The sequence below is a fragment of the Sminthopsis crassicaudata genome, chromosome 1 (genome assembly GCF_048593235.1).
Source record: "Sminthopsis crassicaudata isolate SCR6 chromosome 1, ASM4859323v1, whole genome shotgun sequence".
NCBI lineage: Eukaryota > Metazoa > Chordata > Mammalia > Dasyuromorphia > Dasyuridae > Sminthopsis > Sminthopsis crassicaudata.
The window spans coordinates 524,680,760-524,703,816 of NC_133617.1; the positions used below are offsets into that span (position 1 = coordinate 524,680,760).

The 23,057-nt window shown below is 35.0% G+C and overlaps 1 protein-coding gene across 1 annotated transcript in view; it reads right to left on the reverse strand.

Moving 5' to 3' along the window:
• Positions 1–23,057, reverse strand: part of LOC141550773 (integrin alpha-M-like) — a 45,273-nt gene that overhangs the window by 14,505 nt on the left and 7,711 nt on the right. The window contains 15 exon segments of the mRNA XM_074281738.1: positions 167–240; positions 350–481; positions 1,834–1,988; positions 4,200–4,357; positions 4,492–4,622; positions 9,797–10,006; positions 10,179–10,319; positions 11,356–11,498; positions 11,602–11,731; positions 11,964–12,037; positions 12,339–12,489; positions 12,729–12,882; positions 21,586–21,731; positions 22,491–22,511; positions 22,513–22,622. Coding sequence (XP_074137839.1) covers positions 167–240; positions 350–481; positions 1,834–1,988; positions 4,200–4,357; positions 4,492–4,622; positions 9,797–10,006; positions 10,179–10,319; positions 11,356–11,498; positions 11,602–11,731; positions 11,964–12,037; positions 12,339–12,489; positions 12,729–12,882; positions 21,586–21,731; positions 22,491–22,511; positions 22,513–22,622 — 1,930 coding nt within the window.

The window sequence follows — 23,057 nt, forward strand, 5'->3', positions numbered from 1 at the left end:
ACTACAAAATTTTATTGTGTTCAAGCTGTTGTTTTCACTGAAATACAAAGTAAATATTTTTGATGTGAAAATAAAATATTAATGCTAAAGGCTAATAGTGCCCAAATATTTGAAATAAATCAGATTTTTAAGGAGCACAAAGAACAGCATTAGTAATCCTTCTTACCTTAGGAAGCTAAAGGTGATGCTAAGATCATCTTGACAGACACTATCATTGCCACAGTTCTTCTCAAAAGGAAACTGAAAGAGAAAGGAATTCTGTATACCAGTGTATTCCAGATGAAGGAAGATTCTGCTTTTCAGATCCCTGCTCTTCCCCAGATTCCAGCAACACTACCCCAGAACTCACAGCTCCAGTGAAGAACTTTGGAGCGTTGGCAGCTAGAACAGGTCGGAGATTCCCGGCTGAGGCAATGGGTTGTCCCACCAGAGAGAAGTTGAAGCTTAGGATGAGGGGAGTCACTGAGTCCTCTACACAGTTCTGAGGAAGAATTAGTATTAGGAAATCTGGTTAAGTTGTCCCAGTGCACTGATTTCAATGTTCCACAAACATCTACTAAAGGCAAGTCCCTTGATAGACACTTGGGATATAAAAAGACTGGGATACCAAGATACCCAGATTGACCTTAAGGTGAAGGTCAGTTTTGTTTATACTTTTGTAAGAATGCATAATGCTAATTTTTGTTTCCAAAAATGAGGCCTTTAACAGAGTGGAAAAAATTTTGGAGAAAAGACAGTGCTGAATGAACTGAAATTTAGATTGAGGACCGAGAGTAGGTATAGAGTAGGAAAGATCGAAAGAAAAGAGATTGACGGAGAGAATTTCAGAATTACAATAGCAAAGAATTGGAAACAAAGTAGATGTCATGTTAATGTCATGGAATATTACTGTGCTGTAAAAAAAAATGATAAATATGGGGAATTCAGAGAAGCCTGGAAAGGTTTACACCACTCTGATGCAAAGTGAAGTAAGCAGAACCAAGAAAACAGTATATACAACTATAAAATAAATGAAAAGAACAGTAACAAAACAATTAAAAGTGAAAATTGCAAAATGACAAAGAATACAAATCTTGACAAAAAATGTACAAAGCATGGCTCCAAAGAAGAAAAATAATAAGATTACTGTTTCTCTACTCCCTACAAGCAGGAGGTCCATTCTTCAAAATATTATTTTGCTGATTTTCTCTTTCTCTTTACAAAAATAGCATATGCTATATATGAGGTTACTCTCTGGAAGAAATTCCAGCAATGTAAAAAGAAGGTATCAATTAAAATTTATTTTTAAAAAGATTTTAACCCACTATGGTAGAAAGAGCAGTATATTTGGAATCAGCTTCAAATCTCACTTTTGCCACTTATTAGCTTAAGACAAATCATTTAGTCTCTTTGGGCCTCACTTTCTTTATATGTAAAATGAATGTATTGGATAAAATGATTTCTAAAGTCAATTCCAGTGTTAAAGATATTATCTTATATAAAACTTTGGATCTAATGTTGTCAGACATGGAAGTTAGAACACATACTTGGACCAACTATAGGGGATAATGGAGGGCCTAATATGTTCTAATTCATAGAATCATAGAGTGGGACATGACCGAATGATTTAATAGCAACAACAACAACAATGATGGGAAAAAGATGAGGACATGAGTAATTATGATTAAACAGAGAGGGAGAGAAAGTACAAAAGAAAAGTCCAGCAATATTGATGTGAGCATTTTAAGAAGTACCACTTTGGGGATAGTACAAGGAAGGGATGAATGTTTCATTCTTTTGTCTTTATGGTTTTTCTTTTTGTAGATGAATACTCTTATCCTGCCCCAGGCTCACCGGCAACAACAATTTCACTTCTTCACAGATTCTATCCTTGCCTATGGTCAGAACTTTCCCCCTTGTGCGGTTCTTCGTCTCATCAAAGATGGCTCGAGGAGTAGAGCGCCCAGAATCCAAAGCTAAGTTATATGTCACAGTGCTCCGGAGTTCACCTAGGTAGAAATGGAAGGGTGGATGACTAATGAGGATTACTTGGTTACATTATAGATCAGTGATTTATTTGGACCAAATACACATCCATGTACACACACATATACACACACATTTTGATGAGGAAAGGAAATTAATGGCAATGAAGTGAGCATCTGAGTAGATATTTACCTTAGCAACATCTGCTCCAGGAAGTAACAGCTTTTGGTTATCTGTCCCTACTCTTCTGAAGCTAGTCTTTATTTTATACTGCTGGAGTAGAGCCCTGAGTTCTTATGGAGGAGAGTAGAAAACAGGGAGAGAAGGAAGAAAAAGCGAAATGGGCCAAGTCAAGCTGGTAAGGTTGGTGACATTCCCATCAATTAATTGGAAAGGTCACCAACTTTACCAGTTTCACTTGGCCCTTTTCATTTTTTCTTGAGTTGATTTCTATGGCAACCAGGAAAACAATATAGGTGTTGAAAGTAATTTCGTCACCACAGTTCTATCCAGAAACTTTGAGTTTTTCTAAGTAGAATACTTGTGACAGTTAATGACCTAGGTATTCAACCCAGGAGTATAATAAGAATAAAAATGAATTTTTGGATTATGAGAGAGGTCTGATTGAGACCACCTGAGCAGCCACCGAAGAAAAATGTTTTAAAGGACTGACTTTTAATATATTTAAGAGTTTCTCTAATTCACTGGCTGGGCTTTATCATACATATTTAAAGATTGTCTTAGGACCATAAACATGAAAGTTTAAACATGAGAGAAGAATACCCTTCTTGCAATAAAAATTCTCAGTACAGAAGAAAATCTTCAGGTGGCAGAAGAGAATAGCTCCCATTAAGCTAAAGTACCCCTGAAAACCTGCAATTGTGGCAACTCCAGAAAGGAACAATACAGCAAAAACAAGTAGCAGCAAAAATAGTATTGATGTCACTATGTTGCAGGTGAAGATGCATAGCAGAGAGCAGCAGAGATGTCCAAGCAAGAAGTTCAGCCGGGACTCTCAGCAGAGAGAAAAGACACCACAAACATGAACTTTGTAGTACTGGAAGGAGGCAACCATGTGCATTCCCTATGAATGTGTCTGGCCATATGTGTTCCATGGCCATATGTATTCCCTAGGTGTGTTCACTCCCATGCATTGCATATTTCCTGAATGTATTTCCTTTCCCACTTGTTGTATAGTAACTGTAAAAGAGTATAGGAGCCCTGTACATATGGGAAAATTTTTCTTTTCATTTATTTTGTGATTATGATTTAAAATTTTGCTTTAAATCAATGTGTTCTCTGGTTGGGCAAGTAAAAGTAAACATACAGGTAGGAATTGATTAACTATGATTTTTGAATGGATTCTTATTCATAAATTTCCTTGATCTCCTTGTTGGGATAGTTTTTAGGGAGTTTATGTATAGAAGAGCTCCAGCTGACCCTTTAATCTCCTCCCTCCCCTACTAGTCTGAGACTACTTCTCTGATTTCCTCCTGAGCAAGGAGAATGGTTTTGACTATAGATCTTCGTCAGGTAGGGCAGATAAATGGCACAGTGAATAGAATGTCAGGACTGAAGTCAAGAAGACTCATCTTCCTAAGTTCAAATCTGGCCTCAGACACAATATTAGTGTGAACCTGGGCAAGTCACTTAACCCTATTTGTCTCAGTTTCTTCATCTGTAGAAATAAAGAAGATGGCAAGTCTCTAGTATCTTTGTCAAGAAGCTCCCATATTAGATCATGAAGAGTCAGACATGACTAGAAATAATTGAACAAGAGTGACTTCATAGGCAAACAAAGACTTGAATGCTTTACTGGATAATTATCCTTAGCTATTGCACAATTTTATTCATCCCTCTTTCTACTCTGACTTCGTGGAAGTCTTCTTTTATGCCGAATACACATCAACATTTCCCCACCTGTTGAATCTGAATGGTTCCTTCAAGGCTTATTTCAAGAGCCACCATCTTTATGAAACTTTCCCAGAAAGAGATTTCTCCCTCTTTATTTTTCTTATAACAATTTGAGTAGATTTCTTCTTCTATCAGTCTGTGTTGTTTCACCTCTGACCCCTCCAATCCCAATTATATTGGGGATCCTTGAGAACAAGGAATGGGTTATTTTTCATCTTTGAATTCTTAGTCCAAGCTCAGAGCCTTATACACTGCAGGTGTTTAATTAGTATTTGTTAAACTGAATTTGAATGCCATAGTATATCATTACTAATTCTTACCTAGTTGGTCTTCTGAAATCTTATGGGTAGTGAGACAAATTCTGGCAACTCCAGCTTCTTGATTGGTTTTCTTTTGTTCTTGACACTCAAACACAGACCTCATCACCTCTTTGGGGGTAAATTGCATGAACACTTCCAATCTCAGTATTGGCTGGGCCCTGTGGGGAAAGAACAAAAATTTGGGAGAATAAAATATATAAGGAATAGGTTTCCTGGTTTCCAGATTGTAGAAAAAAGAGAATTTAGGGATAGAAGATATTGGTTGCTCAAAGAAAACAGGCATAATTCTCACCTGAGCAACAGCACTTGTCCATTGGCCCCCACAGCCACATCCATAAGTCCATCCTGGGTGATATCTTGTCCCCCACTCAATGACTGTCCAAAATACTGGATTGTGGGGGAGAATTGAGAACCTCTAATCCTCTAAGGAGAAAAAATGTCAGAGAAGCAGTTGAGAATGGAGTAGGTTAAACAATGATTAAACCATTTAGAGAATGCTCAGAAGCTTCAGTGGTCATTACTGCCAACTTCCTCAAGAAATTATGGGGGAATTTTCCTTTCTAAACAACAACTTTAAGATAGAATCTAGCCCCACATTTTCCTTTCAGCCCCTTTATGGTGTGTTATCTACACATGACTTAGGTAAAAAAGAGTTTTAACTAATGTTAAATTAATGTTAACCATCCTTATTTGTTAACATTAACTAATTTAGAGTTAAGTAAATTTAAAAGGTATACAATATAGATACTTAGTCTAACTTATCTTAGCTTTGAACTCACAAACCTAGTTTTTACAATTCTCATCTATTTTACCTCCTGTGTATTTGGTTACCTGTCAATCCAAGTTTTAGATGGAACCAGACACTTTGGTTACATTCTCCAATGTTAGCTTCCCTAATTCCACATTTTGAAGTTAGCATCTTTAAAACTCACATTTATGTAACAAATTAAAAGAAGATTCTAGAATAATAGAATTTAAGAATTGGATGGAACTTTGAGATCAGGTAGACCACGTTCTACTCAAATCAAGAATCGCTGCAAATAATCTACTCAAAAATTTTTAGAGAAGGGAACTCACTCCTTGCTCTCAATGTTTATTCTATATAACTGTTAAGTTTTTCTTCACAATAAATCTAAATTGGCTTCTCTGTAACTTCCCCTAATTGTGACTAGTTCTGTCTTCTAGGGGCAGGTAGAATGAGTCCAGTTTCTTAATCTGTGACATTCTTACCACTGCAGCTATTATGTCCCATCCCCTCTAAGTCTTTTCTTCTCTAAGCAAACATTTCTAGTGCTTTCAACCTATCCCCACATAAAGCCAAATACATCATATACAAACATGACAAATATGTAATTTATCACATCATCCAAGTTCATTCATAACATATAAAATATAATTACTAATGTATGCGTTATATGTCATACAACTATGTTTCACAATAATATTCTTAATATGCAATATAACATATAATAATAAATACATATTTTCTCCTTCATTCATAAAAATATTGGTATGCAAGTCCATGCTACAGGTCAGATTTAATTCTGAGCTAACTTTAAAAAAGTAAAAGAAAACCAAGCCTCCCTCCTTAGAGGGAAAGTCTGATTTTTCTGAGCTTCCAGAATACATTGGAACTCTCCTCACAGGCATTAGGCCCCTGAGTGAAGTTGCCTAGAAGTCACTTCTTATCCTTAGGTGAGAAGCCAAACTGTCCTAAGTGAAAAACCATCAGTATATAGGACATCAAACTGTAATCCCAAATAAAGTCTCTAGATGTTCCTTTCCACATAGAAAACACCATAGTTTCACAAATCTCTGTAGCATAAATGGACCTCTAAGGTGCAGGGATATTTACTCTGAGTCTCTTCTAAACAGCATCAGAAATTTCCTCCAATGAGTCATTGCCACTTCAAGAACTATTCAAATGAAGTTTCTAATTCATCATTCACTAGGGCAAATAGATTAATTTTTAAAGGAAAACAAACTCATAAAAGCCCTCTAAACTATGTAGAGTTCCCAAAAACGGGAGTAAGTAATTTTAGAAAAACCTGGAAAGATTTACATGAATTGATGCAAAGCGAAGTGAGCAGAACCAGGAGAATATTGTACCCAATAACAGAAATATTGTGCAATGAAGAACTGTGAATAATTTAGCTATTCTCAATATTACATCCAAGACAATCCCAACGGTTATAATGAAGCATACTATCTGCCTCCAGAGAAAGAACCGATACTGTTTGAATACAGACTGAAGCACACTATTTTTCACTTTCTTTCATTCCTTTTTTTATTTGAAACTTCTTGTATAAAATAATTAATATAGAAATGTTTTACATGATCTTTTTATCTGATTCCTTACTGTCTTAGAGGGGAGGATGGAAAGAGAGAGAATTTGGAAGTCAAAACTTTTAAAAAATGCTTTAAAATGTTTTAATATATATTTGGTGAAAATATAAATTAAAAGTATATACATATAAATATATGTTATCTGTGTGTATATATAACATATATACATATTTATGTATACATATGTATATACACATTTATGAACATTTATATTGTGTTCTAGGTAAATTGTTAAGCTCTAATGTTTTAGGGATCTAAAAATCCATATAGCTAGTCTCAATACCCATAATGAGAACACTAATAAAAGAGAGATTGGTTTCATTCATGAATTCAAGAATTCTGACAAGAAAGAATTATCATAAAGAATGTAGTCTGACTCATAAGGAAAACATGGAAAAACTGACTATACAATTACAGCTTAGACAAAAAGAGAGAGAAAATAGTTAATTTTTCTTTAATGTCTCCTGAAAACTAGGGCATCTATTAATTAGTGTTCCAAGTAGAAAATCTCTTTTCTACTTTCCTGCAAATGCAAGGGGTTTGATATTTATCCTAGTTAAGGCCATCTCATATAATTGAGGGTTTAAATTCACTTCCCCAACTTCCATAGCATTGGCAGATTGGGACCCCAGAACTCCCTTGAATTGTAGGGGTAAGTCTGAGAGGTTAGGAGTCATTTTCTAATACTGTTCCTTAGACTCAATTAGATCAAATTTAGGAAACTATAGAGTGCTTTATTTAAAAGTTCATATTTTAAATAGCATATAAAGCCATGGAGCTTTGAGTGGTAGGGCCATGCCATTAGTTTTGAAGAACTGAAACTGCAAATGGCCTCAAAAGCAATGGAAAAAACACATGGTATATATAAGTTGGGTGCAAGTTACTACCATTGATGACTAAAGAGTGATGACATCAAGAACATGTATGACTGGAAAAGAATGTGGGCCTTATAGTACAGTATCTGGTACAAAATACACCCTTAATAAATGTTTATTTAATTGTAGTTAGAGTGAAGGACAATGTAACTGGTGTTGTACTGATTTGTGCAAAATATTAAAAAAAGAATGTTAATAAGAGAACTATAGTTCATGGGGGATAGATCCTCTATAATACAAAAATAGAAAGATGCTAAATAAAAATTATCTAGATGAGAAGACATGGATATGTTATAGTCTCTACAGGTGGAGACAGTTTACACTGAAAAGATACATATCCCTAGAATTATCAAAATGAGATTGTAATTGTTCATATGCATGCTCCCATTGAATATTGTTGACTTATATGGAACATGTCATTAAACTTTTATTTTTTTCATGTAAGATTCTTTCAACATCTCCTATCCATTCTATTCTCTCCACTCACATGACTAGCATTCTGGGTCAGGTATTTATCCCCTCTGTCCTGCACCATCCATCTACTATGCCATCGGTGTCAAACACACAGTCTACTGATTGCATTTAGGCAGGCAGTAAACAGTCTTGTATGGTGTGGAATGTTTTAAAATGTCAATGGGAAATGTTTAACATAAAAAATAAAATGGAATGTAGATAATGTTAACACATGGTTTTCTAAGCCAATATGCAGCTGCTGAGGATCCTTATGAGGATCTTGGGGACTTAGTGGTCGCTATTTCTATGTGAGCTGGACACTACTGCTCTACAGAGCTACCAAAATGGTATTGCTAAAGTACAGGAAGGGAAAGTCGCTCTCCATGTGCATTGATTAAAAACTTTATTTTTTAGCTGACATGTTTTGCTCTAGAAATCTGTCCAATTCACTGAGTAAAAACAGTCAACCTAGAGAAATGAATAAATTACTCTCTTTGGCAGGACTCTCGAGACAGAAGAGCCCCATATCTGGAAGATTGCTCTATCTGGAGGGTTGTATAAGCAAACAAAAATACTTGGCATAGTGCCTTTCTTTGTTCCCAGCCTACATAAACCCCATAGTAGGAGAGAAACTTTGGAATGTCACCCAGGAAGAGATGCCTTACTGGAGACCTTCCCATTCCAGGACACTGGATGGCTGATTTGGGGGATTCCCCAAACAAATCAGGTGTTGGTGCTTCTCTGGGGTAGTGATGTTATACACTGTTTTGATGTTTGTTTCTTATAGTGTCTTTATTGTTATAGTGACTACAGAGTTTATTGATTGTATTTTGTTTTTATGTTATAAGTTTTCTTTTGTCTTATGTCTTGTTTGAATTAAGGTTCTGGGCAGCAATAAACTTGTACTTACCCCTTTTTAAATCTGACTGCTGAATGCAAATTTTGAACCTATCCTGACCTACTCTTCATATACTTGAGATTTCAGTCACCTGTCTTCAGACCTTTGATAAGTCTATCTTGGAATAAGGCCTCCTCTCTCATAATCCTTGATTCCCTATAAGTTTCAATTCAAATACCATTTCCTACATGAAGATTTTCACCCTGCCTGGCTATTAGTGTCTCTCTGTTGAAATCACATTGTTATCTACTTTGCACATACACTTAGATATATACATATTATTTTCTCTGTCAGAATATACATACATCTTGAAGGCAGGGACTGTTTCATTTTTATCTTTGTATCTCTAGTTCCTAGCAGAATTAAGCACTTAATAAATGCCTGTTTATTGATTTAATTATATATATATTTCCATTCTTCACTCTTAGAGTTGATTTTTAAAATTCAAGTATAGGAATTCATTTGTATTACTATGAAATTTAATCTTATAAGCTTTGAACCATTTTAGTCTGTCAATATTTTAATCTTGATTCTGTCATTGAATCTATCCTTCTCAGATTAGTGTTATCTGAAAATTTGATTAAGTATGGCATATCCATCTCCAACTATATAAAGAAAATAAAACCCTGCCATTACTTTAGGACCAGTTGAAAAATGGATTCTTGATAAATTATGTTTTATGACAGTCTCAGAGGTCCATTTCTATTCCAAGACTCTGTTAACTAATGTCCAAATATGTCACTGATGCCCAACTCATGATAACTTTGATACTTGGTTTCAAAGACTGTTTTTTTTTTAAACCTTTAGGTCTCCATTTCAAAAAGGGGAGAGTAGGGACAAATGCTTATTAAGTCAAATGGGTATGATTCTATTTATATATGAATTGATATGATTATAATACTCATATGATTTGGGAGGAAAGTTTTTAATCACAAAGAAAATAGGGTAAAAGGACCTTAAGAAAAATCAAGGAAAAAAAGCAGATATTCAAAGGATAATAAGTTAGATTTAATAAATAAACTCACTTGGCTATAGGAAGAATTGATGCTGGATCCAGCCATTCCATGAAACAAGTAGATGGCTCCTCGATTGTCTTCCTCTCCTGGTGCCCCCACGGCCACATCTATTATCTTATCTCCATTCACGTCCCCTAACACAGCCAGCGCTGCCCCAAAACGACTTAATAGATGTCCTGGTTGTCCTCGAAGAATAACTTCACATCTCCATTTAGCCCTCTGAAAAATGAAAATTGTGACACACTAAATCCTGGCCCACCCTTCCAGCCACTCACTTCAATTATTACCTCTTCAATTATTAAAGCTCTTTTTGAACATTGCCACCATCCCTATGTGTTGATATCGAGGTGCTCCCATGACCAGATTCCATGTCTCCAATCAATCTACTTACTCTTTGAGGTAAGGGGCAGATAGACACTTGGCCTCCTTGGTTCCGTTCATAGTAATGAGGAGCCCCGATAAGGATTAGGTCAGTGTTGGTATCATTGTTCACATCTACTGCACACAAGGTTGCCCCAAAATAGGAACCAATCTGAGGAAGATAGATATTAAGTTACAGGGACTTTAATATCTCTGTTACTGGGCTCATAATATTGCCCTTTGGATCATGAGGAGAGGACTAGATGAGGTTCAAAGTTCCTTCCTTCCTTCCCTTATTTTCTGTTTTATTTCTAAGGACCATGGCAGGGAATGGAGTGAATTCAGGTAATGTCAGGCTTGTGTCATCTGACTTAGGGAAGTTAAAAGCAGAGCAAAGAGTTTAGAGGAGGAGCTAGCTGGGGCTGACCTTTCCACAGAAGAATAACTATCAACCAACCCTTTGATATGGCTTCTGCCTCTGAACTCAGGTAGCTTGCAGCATAACCTGATCCAGGGAAACAGCATAGCACAAGAAAGAGAGGTGGGGAAAGCTTCTTAAGGAAAACCTTCCCTATCTCCACCCCCGCTTCCCTGCTCTACCATGATTGGGTCTGACTTTGTCATCTTTCTTTTTCTTATTTCAACTAACTCAGAGGACTAGGACAAGGTAATGGAGTGGGACAACCTGAAAACCAGCCCAGAAGCACACATGCTTTCAGTGTTTAGAGCTGTCTACAATTGGACTCACAGTGGGATAGGTGCCAGTACTCCCATTAGAACTATTGGCAGCACTTGCCACTCTTCTTGCCTTCCTGATTGTTCTAAACAGTGGCTGAATAGAAATTTGGTTCTTTTAGGTTTGCATATCATAAAGAAAGTCTCATCTTCCAAGTTGCACAAAGTATTCTCTTTTATCTATCCTGTATACTTGTAATTGTTTTTGTGGTGTATGCCCTTATCAATCTTGATTTCTATGTTCACTTGTGTTGTTATCCAGAAAACTTTGCATGGGAAATTTGTAAATGGAAATTACTAAAGAAGTTGTCATAAAAGTGAGAGTTTGGCTATATTTCTGAGGCTGTATCTGTGGGAAAAAACTCCATAACTTCAGATAGTAGGAGTAAAAGCAGGAAGCTGTAACATTCTATCATTCTTTCTCTCTGCCCTCTTTTTGCATTAATTCTAGACCCAACATTCACATCACTCACCTGTTTCCCTATGATCTCATCTGTCTTCTCCCAAGTATTAAAGCTCTTTTTGAACATTGCCACCATCCCTATGTGTTGATATCGAGGTGCTCCCATGACCAGACTCTGGGTCCTTCTTTGAACAATAACATCAACAGAATAACCTGAAAAGATAAACCCACAAAATAGGGAGTGTATTTTCTCTTGTGGATCCCACTTAAAATGAGGGAAGATTTTTCTTCATAGTTTTCATGTTCCCAAACTTACCCAAGTAAGCATCATTCATGCCTAAGTTCACCAGGGATGTATTGATGAATGTGGGTTTATCAATTTGATCATATAAAAAGGCTCCACCGGACCAGTCAAAGCTCCCCACTGCACCCAGGAGAGGTCCATCCTAGAAGGAAAAGGTGTTAGAACTAGAGAAGAAGAGATAATTTCTGAAATCCTTAGTGTTCAGCAGAATTGTGCTCACACCCCACTTCCCTCTGCCATAGAAAGAACTGATGAGATACTCCATCTGCCCATCCTACCAACTCTCCTGCCTTCTCTCTGTACCACCTTATCTCAGTTTATACTACTTCTACCCCATTTCTTCCCCACCCTGGCCTTGTGAAAAATCCACTCACAGAGGTGAACACAGCACTGAAGCCCTCCTGAGACACCTCATATTCAAAAGAACTATTACTTCCTGTTTGGGTACCTGTGGGAGAAAAATGTCCAGATTTAGAGGAAGTAGAGAAAGCTGCATAAAGAATATTAAAGGACAAGGATCCAGTCAAATTTCAGAAGAATGGACTCTAGAAAAGATTCAAAGGCTAAGAATCAAAAGATCTATGTTTTGTTTAACAAGGAAACTAAGATCTGAGGAGCAAAATATAGAATTGGTTGCTTAAAATTAGTTTGTGCTAGAAAGCCAGAAATTTAGTGAGTGGAAGAAAATGTGGCTGTGTGAAGATGAAAGATGCTAGACCTAGACTCAGGCACTGGTAATCTCATCTCACCTTCAATGGCAAAAATCTTCTCTTGCAATTGGTTTTGGATGTTCTTCAGTGCATCAAAGTTATCCACCTGAAAGATGTGCTCCCGTGATGGGTCAGAGGCGATGGTCCTGAGTTCTTGATAGGCAGATGGACTATTAAAGGCAGACCCTACCTGGGACACCAGGGGACAGCAGCATAATCAGGGTCAGTAGGGGAGCAGGTTCTTACCTTTTGGAAATTTCTGAGGGCCCCAAATTTCAATTCTGTTAGAAGACAACAGTAATTATGGTGGACAGAAGGAGTTGCAAGGGGTATATTTATTTCCTAAAAGAGAACTATAAGGGAGGAAAAGCAAGAATGATAGGCATCCTGCTTAAGAAAGTGTCAGTGATAATTCTTCTTGTTCCATACCCCAATTGCATATCGGATGATTCCTTCTTTCTCTGCTTCTGGGATGACATCTCTGTAATTCAACGTATCTCCCTGTATCTGACCATCTGTGATGACAATGAGGATCTTAGTGGCATCTTTTCGAGCTCCATTCCATTCCTTAAATAGTTCTCGTCTAAGAAAAAAAAAGAGGACAGTTTTCCACTAAAGCAAGTTGTGGTAGACTTTGAGAGGGATACCCCAGCAGCTTAGTTAATACAAAGAGTTAGGAACATGACGAATCATGAGCTGAAGTTTGTCTAATTTGGAGAAAGGGAGAAGAGAAGATGAGTATAGTATAGAACTGATTTACAATCAGTTCTGGGAGGGAGCATACTTAAAGGAAGGGCTTAATGCCTGAAGTAAGATAGGCTGTTCTTGATAATCAGGTCCATTTGTCAGTGTTCCAATCTAACTATCACTTATGAAGTGCTTCTTCAATTTTAAAAAACACTGTGCCAAACACCATAAATACTTAGAAAATATACCAAACAACAAAAAATTAGTCATTTTGGCCTAAATGAAGGGAAGATGTTTGAAAAAAAATATCAGGAAGATATCAGTGAAGATAGTTGTAAAGGAGTATACCTTCTTGTAATAGTAATGTTGAAAAGAAATTAAATTCTCAGAAGTCCTCACATGAAAATTTAAAATGAACAAGCAAATTAAAAGAGGGCTCTCACAAAATGAAAATGTGTTTTGGAATAAGAGGCAGAGACCAAAATGTCGAAAGAAATGTATCTTGAAATAGCATCCACTATTGTGTATGGGGCTTTCTGAAATATATAATTACATCTTAGGAGGAAGTGATGGTGAAAATCTATAATTTTGAAATCAACATAGAAAAATATCAAGAAAATGCAAGCAGATTAGATCAGAACTTATATAGTGGAAAGGAGAATGCTAAGAGATATAGATATATGTAAGACAATCTATGATCAGAAAATAATTGAGTTGGAAAAAAGATTTTAATGTAAAATGGTTGGAGGTACTAGATTTGGAGAACAGATAAAAAAACCAAAAGCCTTAAAATTTTGGTGGTTAAAGAAAATATTAAAAATTACAATAATCTGGCCTTTATATTTTAAAGAATTTAAAAGTAAACTTCTCAAAAGTATAAAAAACAATAACATACTTTAAATGTGAAGGATTAATAGAACTCTTAATATGAGGAACTAAAAACTAAGCTCTTTTTCCTGTGTAATGGTTACACTTCAAAACTATATTAAAGTGTAAAATTCTTCAAGATGTCAAAAGGATAACTTATAGACTAAGTATCTATTTAGATTACATGAGATTTTCTGCAAGAGCCCCCTCCCCTCCCCTACATTCTTCAACCTCTATCCCAATGCAGACCTAAAATATGCTGATATCAGTTTACTGGAGTCTCAATCAGGAGTAAGTCTGCAATTTTGTCACCTAGACCTAAACTTGCATTAGAAATTTATAAGTTCAGATCAAAAAAGTAGTAATCAAATTTTACCCTAGATAACTTATGATACAATGAAATCTGTAGTTATCTAGCCTTAGCTAACCAAGAGATCCTGAGGACCTAGGACTCAATAACCCAAGAAAGTAGCAAGGCTTCAGAAAATAAGGATCAGAAGCAAACAAGATCTCAAGGTTCCCTCCAGAAGTGTCTAGGCTGGAAGAAAAAATAAACAGCAATAAGACAAATCCATGATAAAGGTAGGTTATGAAGTCAGAGACTCCCAAAACACAAACTGAGAAGATGAGAATAAATATGCAGTATTTACAAACAGAATTGCAAGGAAATATACAGCCTGCGCACAACATCAACTAGAATTCCTGAAAAAATGAGGTAAAAGATATTTTAAAATCATATTATTAATAAAATGAAGTTTTGTGAGGAAAGACTTGGGAAAGAAATAAGAATACTAGAGGAAAGACTTGGGAAAAGCATTGTGCTACAAGAAGTACAAAGCATTACCCAAGTTAACATGCTCCCCGAAAATTAGAAAGGAAATTAATGACTTTTTGAAGCAGTCAAAAATAGTAAAACAAAGTCAAAAGGCTGGAAAAAAATAGAAAAATATAAGGTACAATATATAAAAAACAATATATCTGAAAAACAGTTCAAGGAGAAAAAAACTCAAAGAACCATTAGATTACCTGAGACTCATGACCACATAAGAGCTCAGGTATCATATTTTTTAAAATCTTGAAAGAAAATTTCCTCGATCTATTAGAACCAGAAAAAAAAAAAAAAAGATAATAGAAAGAATCCCCAAGCCACTTCCTGAAAGAAACACAAAATGAAAACTCCCAATAACTTGATAGGTAAAAATTCAGAGATTAGACAAAATACTGTGAACTTTTAGAGAGAATATTCAAGAAAGAAAAAAAAAGCCCAAAGCCTTTGGCAACTCTTCATATCTCATCAGCTGTACTGCCCCTATCCCACTTTTACCTTCCTTTTACATTATCTTTCTCTATTAGATTATAAGTTCCTTGAGTATATTAATTTTCTTTCTTTTTTTTAGTTGTATTCCCAGTGCCTAACACATACTATGTGATTAATAAATATTGTATTATATTGTATTGTGTTGCATAGAAAAAAATCTCACAAAACCACATAAAGGATCATGCAAGTTTTGGCAGCTACTACTTTCAAGAAAAAAAAAAAAAAAACAAGGAATATGAGATTCTAAAAGCCAAAAGACATAGGAGTACTACCAAGAACAATGCTAAGTATAATTTTACAGAGAAAAAAATAGACTTTAATGAAATAGAAGAAATTTTGTATTTCTACAAAAAGATTCCAGCTGAGTCAAGAAATTTTGAAAAGCAAATACAGGAATTAAGAGAAACATAAATAGCTAAATATGTTTGAGCAATTTGAAAGGATAATATAGGATAAAGTATATTATTTTGACTGACCAAGAAGAAACACCTATCCCTTCAGAACCTTAAAGTCATCAAGGGAGTTATACAAAAAGTAATGGTTTTGCTATATTAAGAAGAAGAAAGAAAAGGGAAGAGGGAAAGGAAGTGAAGAAAAATACAGAAAGGGGATAGAAATTTACCATCCATACAATCTGTATGTATAAGTAGAAGAGTATACATACAGAGAAAAATAAGTGGGGAAACCTCACATTCATCAGAATCCATCAAAGGAAATTAGTGCATTCACAGGCATGTACACATGTGTGTGCATGCACATATACATACAGTTTGGAAAAAAATATATTCATTGAGTTGAATTATTCAGCTGAATACATTAAATAGGGAAATGGGGAGGAATGAAAGAAGAGAACAGGGAATAAGAAGGAAAGCAGATTCAGGGAGGAAATATACATAATCAAAATAAGCTAAAATCTTGAAGAATAAGTTGTGAATAGGGTTAAAAGGTAAGGAAGGAAGAATAAGAACCTATGATTAATGTCTGGACAAGGAGAAGGAAAAAGGGGTAGGGAAGCAGAAGCAAATTGCATCAAGCATAGATCACTGTGCACATTCCTCATTTAACTCATTCTTATTTTTTGTAGAGAGTGAGGCAAAAGGAAAAGAGAAGAAAAATATAAAGGAATAGAATGGAAAGAAAAGTACAATTAATGACTATAAAAGTAAGTTTGGATGGTATGAACTCACCCCCAAAATGAAAAAGAATAGAAGAATAAATTGGAAAGCAGCACCAAACATTAGGTTGATTAAATGAAGCACACTTGAAATATAAAGATCCAGAATGAGTTAAAATAAGGGTTTGAAGAAAAAAATCTATTATGCATCAGTTTAACTCAAAAAGGGGCAAAAACCATGATATGAAAAATAAATTGTGTTTAAAGGAGATAAACAGCAAAACTACATTATGGTTAAAGGCACCATAGACAATGAGTTAATCAATACTTTATATATGTATGAAATAGCATAACACTCCAAAACAAAACAAAACCCTGGAAACCTAGAATGTACCTACCTACTGGGGAAGTGCTAAAAGAAGAGGCGAAAGAGTTATTTAGCAGCAAAACCTTGAGGACAGCAGCCAGGACTCACATAACACCAGGGAACACAGGAAGAATATACTTCAGACCAGAAACTGCAAAATTCTCCAAGTCTTACTTGATTATCTTCACTTTCTCATATCTTGTATTCTCTCAAGAGTTGGGCTGGCTGGCTTAGATATTTACTGGACTTGGGTAGAGTCACTGATGCTTTTTTTGGGTTCACAGCCTCTAACAAAACTACTATGTATATTTGTTAAGAGAGTTGGACTTGAAGTCAAGAAAATCTGAATTTGAATCTTGCCTCAAAAACTAGCTATATCATTTTGCCCAATCACTGACTCTTTTAATTTCAATTTCCTGTTTTGTAAAATGAAGATTAAAAATAGCACATATCTCAATAGCTTGTAGTGAAGATACATGTGAAGTATTATATATAAAGCTCTTTATAAATCCAAAAGTGCTATGTAAATGCTAATTGTTGTTGATCGTGTCTTCTCTCCCTAGAGGGAATAGTACCAACATATTTTGGGGATTAAGCATAGTCACAGGGATCAAAAGGAAGAAAAGGGAGAGTATTTCATTCATTTGACAATAATTTGAATAACTGAAAATCTTTATTAGGTCCTGTTTTCTCTATCATCTTTGCAAAGCCATTTATACTTTAAAAATATCTCCAGTGCTATTAAATGTTTAACAACTGAATTTCTGGAGGAAAAATATGTACACACACATTATTAATTGATCTTCATTGTTGATATTTTCTTTATTGCTATTTTATATCTAGAAAATCAACAAAATAATAAATTAAGCCCTGATTTGTAGCTCTTGCTCATTTCTGAGGGGTTAAAATTTACACTGAAAATCTAACAATTGGAGCTGGTAGGAGTTGGTTTTAACACATTCCTGTCCATTTTTCATAGTATTTTATTTTCAAACACCTTGAAATCCTTACTATCCTCTTATGAATATTTATCAATACTTCGATTAAAATAAGAAGAGCAGAAGCCAATAATATATTTAGATGCATTTGTCTAGGTAAAATTCAATACAACTCAAACTGCTTTCTATAATTCTATTAACATTGTTCAAGATCACATCAGCAGCATTACATAGTTGACTCAGATTACTCAAAATTATTATGAACTATATGAATCACTAGAACTTCCTTAGATTCTATTTATACCAAGTATTGCTAGTCCTGGCTCTCTATATTACTGTTTTGCAATTGACTTTTGAGCCCAAGTGTGGGACTGAACTTATTTATTCCTGAAGGCAATAATGAGGAGAAAAAGGCCACATTTGGATCTCAAACCCTCCTCATAAACCCAGAGAAACCTTTTTTGACAAATGAGAAAGCTGAGCAGGTAATTTTTCATTGTTCTAGCTAGTTAGCAAGTAAAAAGCCAGAAAGTCTTCTTGTTTTTGATTGTCAGGGACCTGTCAGCCACTTGGACTTTATGCTTCACTGAATTTTTCTGGATTGACACAATCTTTTCCCATGTACTACAAATTTTGATTGATGTTTGACTTCACAGTGACTTAGTTTGTCTAAGTAGGAAATAAGCATCAGCTGATATCATTGTATTCTTTATAAGAATGTCTATAGCCCAAGAGAGTAATTTCTATTCATCATCATTATGTGGTGGCCCCATACATTATTCATTAGAAAGAATGGAAAATGATGCACTTAGACATGTCACTATTTCTGTCACAATAAACATGACATTGAAAGATTTTACTCAAATATCAGAAATTTTGCTTACCTGGAGTACTTCAGTCCCTTGCCATTCTGTATTCGAGGTGTGCCTGTAGGTAAGAGGTTTACTTCTACCCATTTTGTGTATTTTTGAATTGCCCTTTTTTTGTAGGCAGGTTGCTGATTTGATCTAGGTATTTCCTTTTACTATTCCACACATAGGCAATTTGAGCCTCAGTCTATTTGATCTAGCTTTCCCCATGACTTTTCCATGAATTGTGTACCTAATTTTTTTGTTTGTCTAAAGCTGAGGCATTTTGAGTCATCAATTAATAATCACTAAAAACTCAATGTCAAGATGAAAGGAGCCATCTAGTGGAGTGTCCCAGAGGGTTTCTGTTTCTGTTTTATTTTTTAGTTTGGTTTGGTTTGGCTTGGTTTTGCTGGGTCTTGTGCTGCTTAATATTTATTATAAACAATTTGGATAATAGCATGCTTAACAAATAAAAAAAATGAGATAAAATTTGAAAAGTTCTTATAGCACAGTGCCTGTCACAAAATAGGCACTTAAATGCTTATTCTATTACAAATCTTCTGATGATACAAAACTACATGAGATAACTAATATATTGAGTACAAGAGTCAAGATTGGAAATGGTTTTAACAAACTAGAATGTGGGGCTGAATAAAATAAAATGAAATTTAATAGAGCTAAATGGAATCTCATACCTGGCTTAAAAATCAGCTTCACCAGAGAGTAAGAAAGTGAATGCTACTCTCATCAGAATTGGCTCAAAGAGGAAATGACATATATAGTCAATAGAGTACAGATAAATTTCTATATCTATTCTGAAGGAAAATAAGAGGAGGGTGGGATATGAGAAGAGAGGGAAGGTAAAAAGAGAACACACTGGGGGAGGGAGGAGTCCTTTTGAGGAGGATCAGTGTAAAAGGAGAGAATAAATGGGGAGAAATATAGTTAGTAATAGTAATTATAAAAAGAATTTAGAAGCAAATTTCTTTGATAAGGCCTCATTTCTCAAACATAGAAGGAAGGAGTCAAATTTATTAAAAAAAAAAAGAAAAAAAAGAGCCATGCCCTATGATCAAAAGGCATGATCAGTGCCCAAAGGGCTATGAATTTATGTGTCTCCCTTGACCTAACAACTTGGCATAAATATCAAAAGAGATTTGGGGAAAAAAAGGAAAATGACCTATATGTACAACAAATATTTATAGCAGCTATCTTCTCAGGGCAAAAAAAAAAAGTGGAAATTGAGGGGATGACTATCAATTGGGGATGGATAAATAAACTGTAGCATGTGTTTATGATGGAATATTATTGTTCTATGGGAAATGATGAGCAGGATGTTCTCAAGAGGAAAAAAAAAACCCTGGAAAATTCTCCATGAACTCAAGCAAAGTGAAATGTACTGTATACAAAGTAATAGCAATGTTCTGGAATGACCAGCTGTGAATGACTTTGCTATTCTCAGTAGTACAATCATCCACAGCTGCTCTGAAGGACTTATGATGAAAACTCTTATCCATACCCAGAGAAAAAACTGATTGTGTCTCAATACAGTCTTTATCTTTCTTTCTCTCTCTCTTTTTGCTTAATTTTTCTTGAGGTTTTTATTTTCATTAGGATAGGAGATCTCTGTTGTTTTTTTCACAACTTGACTTTTATGGAAATGTTTTGCATAACTTCACAAGCAGTTTCTAAATTGTGGGTGGGGAAAAGGGAGAGAATTTAGAACTCAAAAATTTTAGAAACAAATGAAAAATAAAAGTTTTGAATGTAACTAAGGAAAAATAATAAATAAACAAATCAGCTTCACAAATATGAAGATATGGACAGATGGTTTGTCTAAAAAATATTTCAGGTTTTCACAAGTGCAACAATGATTCAACAGTGTGATATGGTAGCTAGAAAAAAGAAACCCCTGATGCCATTTTAATTTTGACTTTTTAACAAGTAGACAAATCAAAAGTAGAATTGGATGCCAGTGGAGACTGAGCTCTCCTTCAATAAAAAGTCTTCAAGCCAGGGTTGGATAACCTTGGAAATATTGTCAAGATGATTGTTGTCCAGAAATGTCTCAGGTTTGACCTTTGAGGTCCCTTTCATTTCTGAGATTTTGTTATGGTACTCATCTTATAAAATTTGGCCCATTGTTCCAGTCTATCAAAATCATTTTGAATGGAAGTGTTCTCATCTACCTGTTAATTATCCTTCCAAATTTGTGTTATGTGTAAATCTATATTGATATTCTATTGATGTTTTCATCCAAATAATTGCTAAAAATGTTGAAAACCAAATTTTGGGCAGAATCACATGGCCCTTAACTAGATAATAATAAATCAACACATAATAATATGAAATACTTTTAGTATAATAAAATGTTAATATTGCTTTAAGATTTGCAAAGTGCCTAACATATGTTATCTTACTAGATACCTCCTAGTCTAAGGAATATTCATGAATAATATTTAGATAAGGTTTATTCCACTAGGTCTATAGCTACCTAATGGTACAAAAAATAGATAAAATATCTCAGAAAAAGAGAATGGTAAGTGTTTAAATTAGTCTTTAAAAATCTGTAACCTTGTTATACTCTACAGAGATATTATTCTCTATTCTAAAGAGAAGAAATCCTCTTCCCTGTTATAGAAAGGAGTTACTGGACTAGTTCTTTATTACCTGGGAATCTGGATTAGAACCATTGTGTGAAACAATATACGATTATAGGATAAGATTATATATAAGATCATAGGATCATAAATTTAGATCTAATTTTTCAGAGGAGGAAACTGAGGCAAAGAGGGGAGTGTTAAATGACTCAGTTAATAAGGGTCAAAAACAAAATTTGAACCCAAATCCTCTGAATCCAAAATCAGTACTCTTTTCATTGTGTAAACTGTCTCTCTAGGTTACAAGGAAGCATGTTTTACCATAAGAAAGGACTAGTAAATAGAACTGGCTGTCCAACAATAAAACAACCCTCTTTGGGAATGTTTCTTCAGAAATATATTTAAAAAAAGATTGGAAGACCATTTATCAGAGATCCTGTAGAAAGGATTTCTACATGGGATGAGAGGTAGGGACTATATGTTCTCAAATGCCACTGAAAATTCTTCAAATTTTATTATTCCAACTTGCAAGTCAGGAGCTTACACTACTTTTCTAATGCCTGAAGCCGTGTGTGTCCACCCTGTCAACTGCTTAATCGGATCCACCAGCTTTTTTGGAACAGGATCATTCTTGAAATCATTGAAGGTGAAATGTATCTTGAAGTCATCAGAATACTGCATCAGAGAAAACTGGCAAGAAGTGGGGGAGAATGTCTTGTATTACTCTGGAGAAGGAGACCCCATTCAGAGCCCCTATGCAGAAAGGCTAATCATGTGTTTCTTTCTTCTTTCTTCTCTTTCTTTCTTTCTTTCTTTCTTTCTTTCTTTCTTTCTTTCTTTCTTTCTTTCTTTCTTTCTTTCTTTCTTTCTTTCTTTCTTTCTTTCTTTCTTTCTTTCTTTCTTTCTTTCTTTCTTTCTGTCTTTCTTTCTGTCTTTCTTTCTGTCTGTCTTTCTCTTTTTCTCTCTCTCTCTCTTTCTTTCTTTCTTTCTTTCTCTTTCTCTCTTTCTTTCTTTCTGTCTGTCTTTCTTTCTTTCTGTTTGTCTTTCTCTCTTTCTTTCTTTCTTTCTGTCTGTCTCTCTGTCTTTCTCTCTCTCTCTCTTTTAGAGAAAACTGGCAAGGGGTGGGAGAAAATGTCTCAAACTACTCTGGAGAAGGAGACCCCTTTTTGCTGAGGCAATCAGAGTTAAGTGACTTGCCCAGGGTCACACAGCTAGGATGTGTTAAGTGTCTGAGGCTGGATTTGAACTCAGGTCTTCCTGAAGTCAGGGCTGGTACTCTATCTACTGTGTCATCTAGCTGCATTTTCTTTTGAAAATGATTTATTTCCCCACTCTGTTTCCCCAGTTCTTCCTCTTTACCCAACCATTTAACATTCTTTCCTTACTCCCACTCCTGCTTCTTTCTAGTAACAGAACTTGGGTATCTCCAATTTACCCCACAGCCCTTACCTGTGTATTGGTACCCCGTGAATTGATCCATTATTGTTTTGATAAAATTCTTCATCTGTATAAATTGATTTCTACCAATGCTACCAGAGCCATCAATCAGGAAGACAATGTCATTTGCTTGCTTTGGACACTCTGGGAGAAAGCAAGGAGAAGAAACATTATTTATTATAATCATAAAATAAAGAAAAATCAATATATTTTAGCTCACTCTCTTCAAGAAATGAATGTTTAGATGTTTTGGGACATTAGAACATCATTCATTGAAATCACCATAGTGTCAATAAAGAACCCAACTAGTCTATTTCTTTCCCAAAATTCAAATTCATTACCTCTGAGCATACCTGTATCCCTGAGTCCTCTTCCTTTCTGAATACAGGTTTATAAACTGTACTTCAAAAGTTCAACGAATCTGAAATCTTGCTGTGGGTATTTTTTTTTCTCATTAGTGCAGAATGTAACCAATCCATATATTCTCATCTTGTACAATTATTTTTTGGCTTTTAGCAATTGAAAAATAAATTTTATTGATATATTCTATATTTAACATACATATATTTTCCAGTGAAA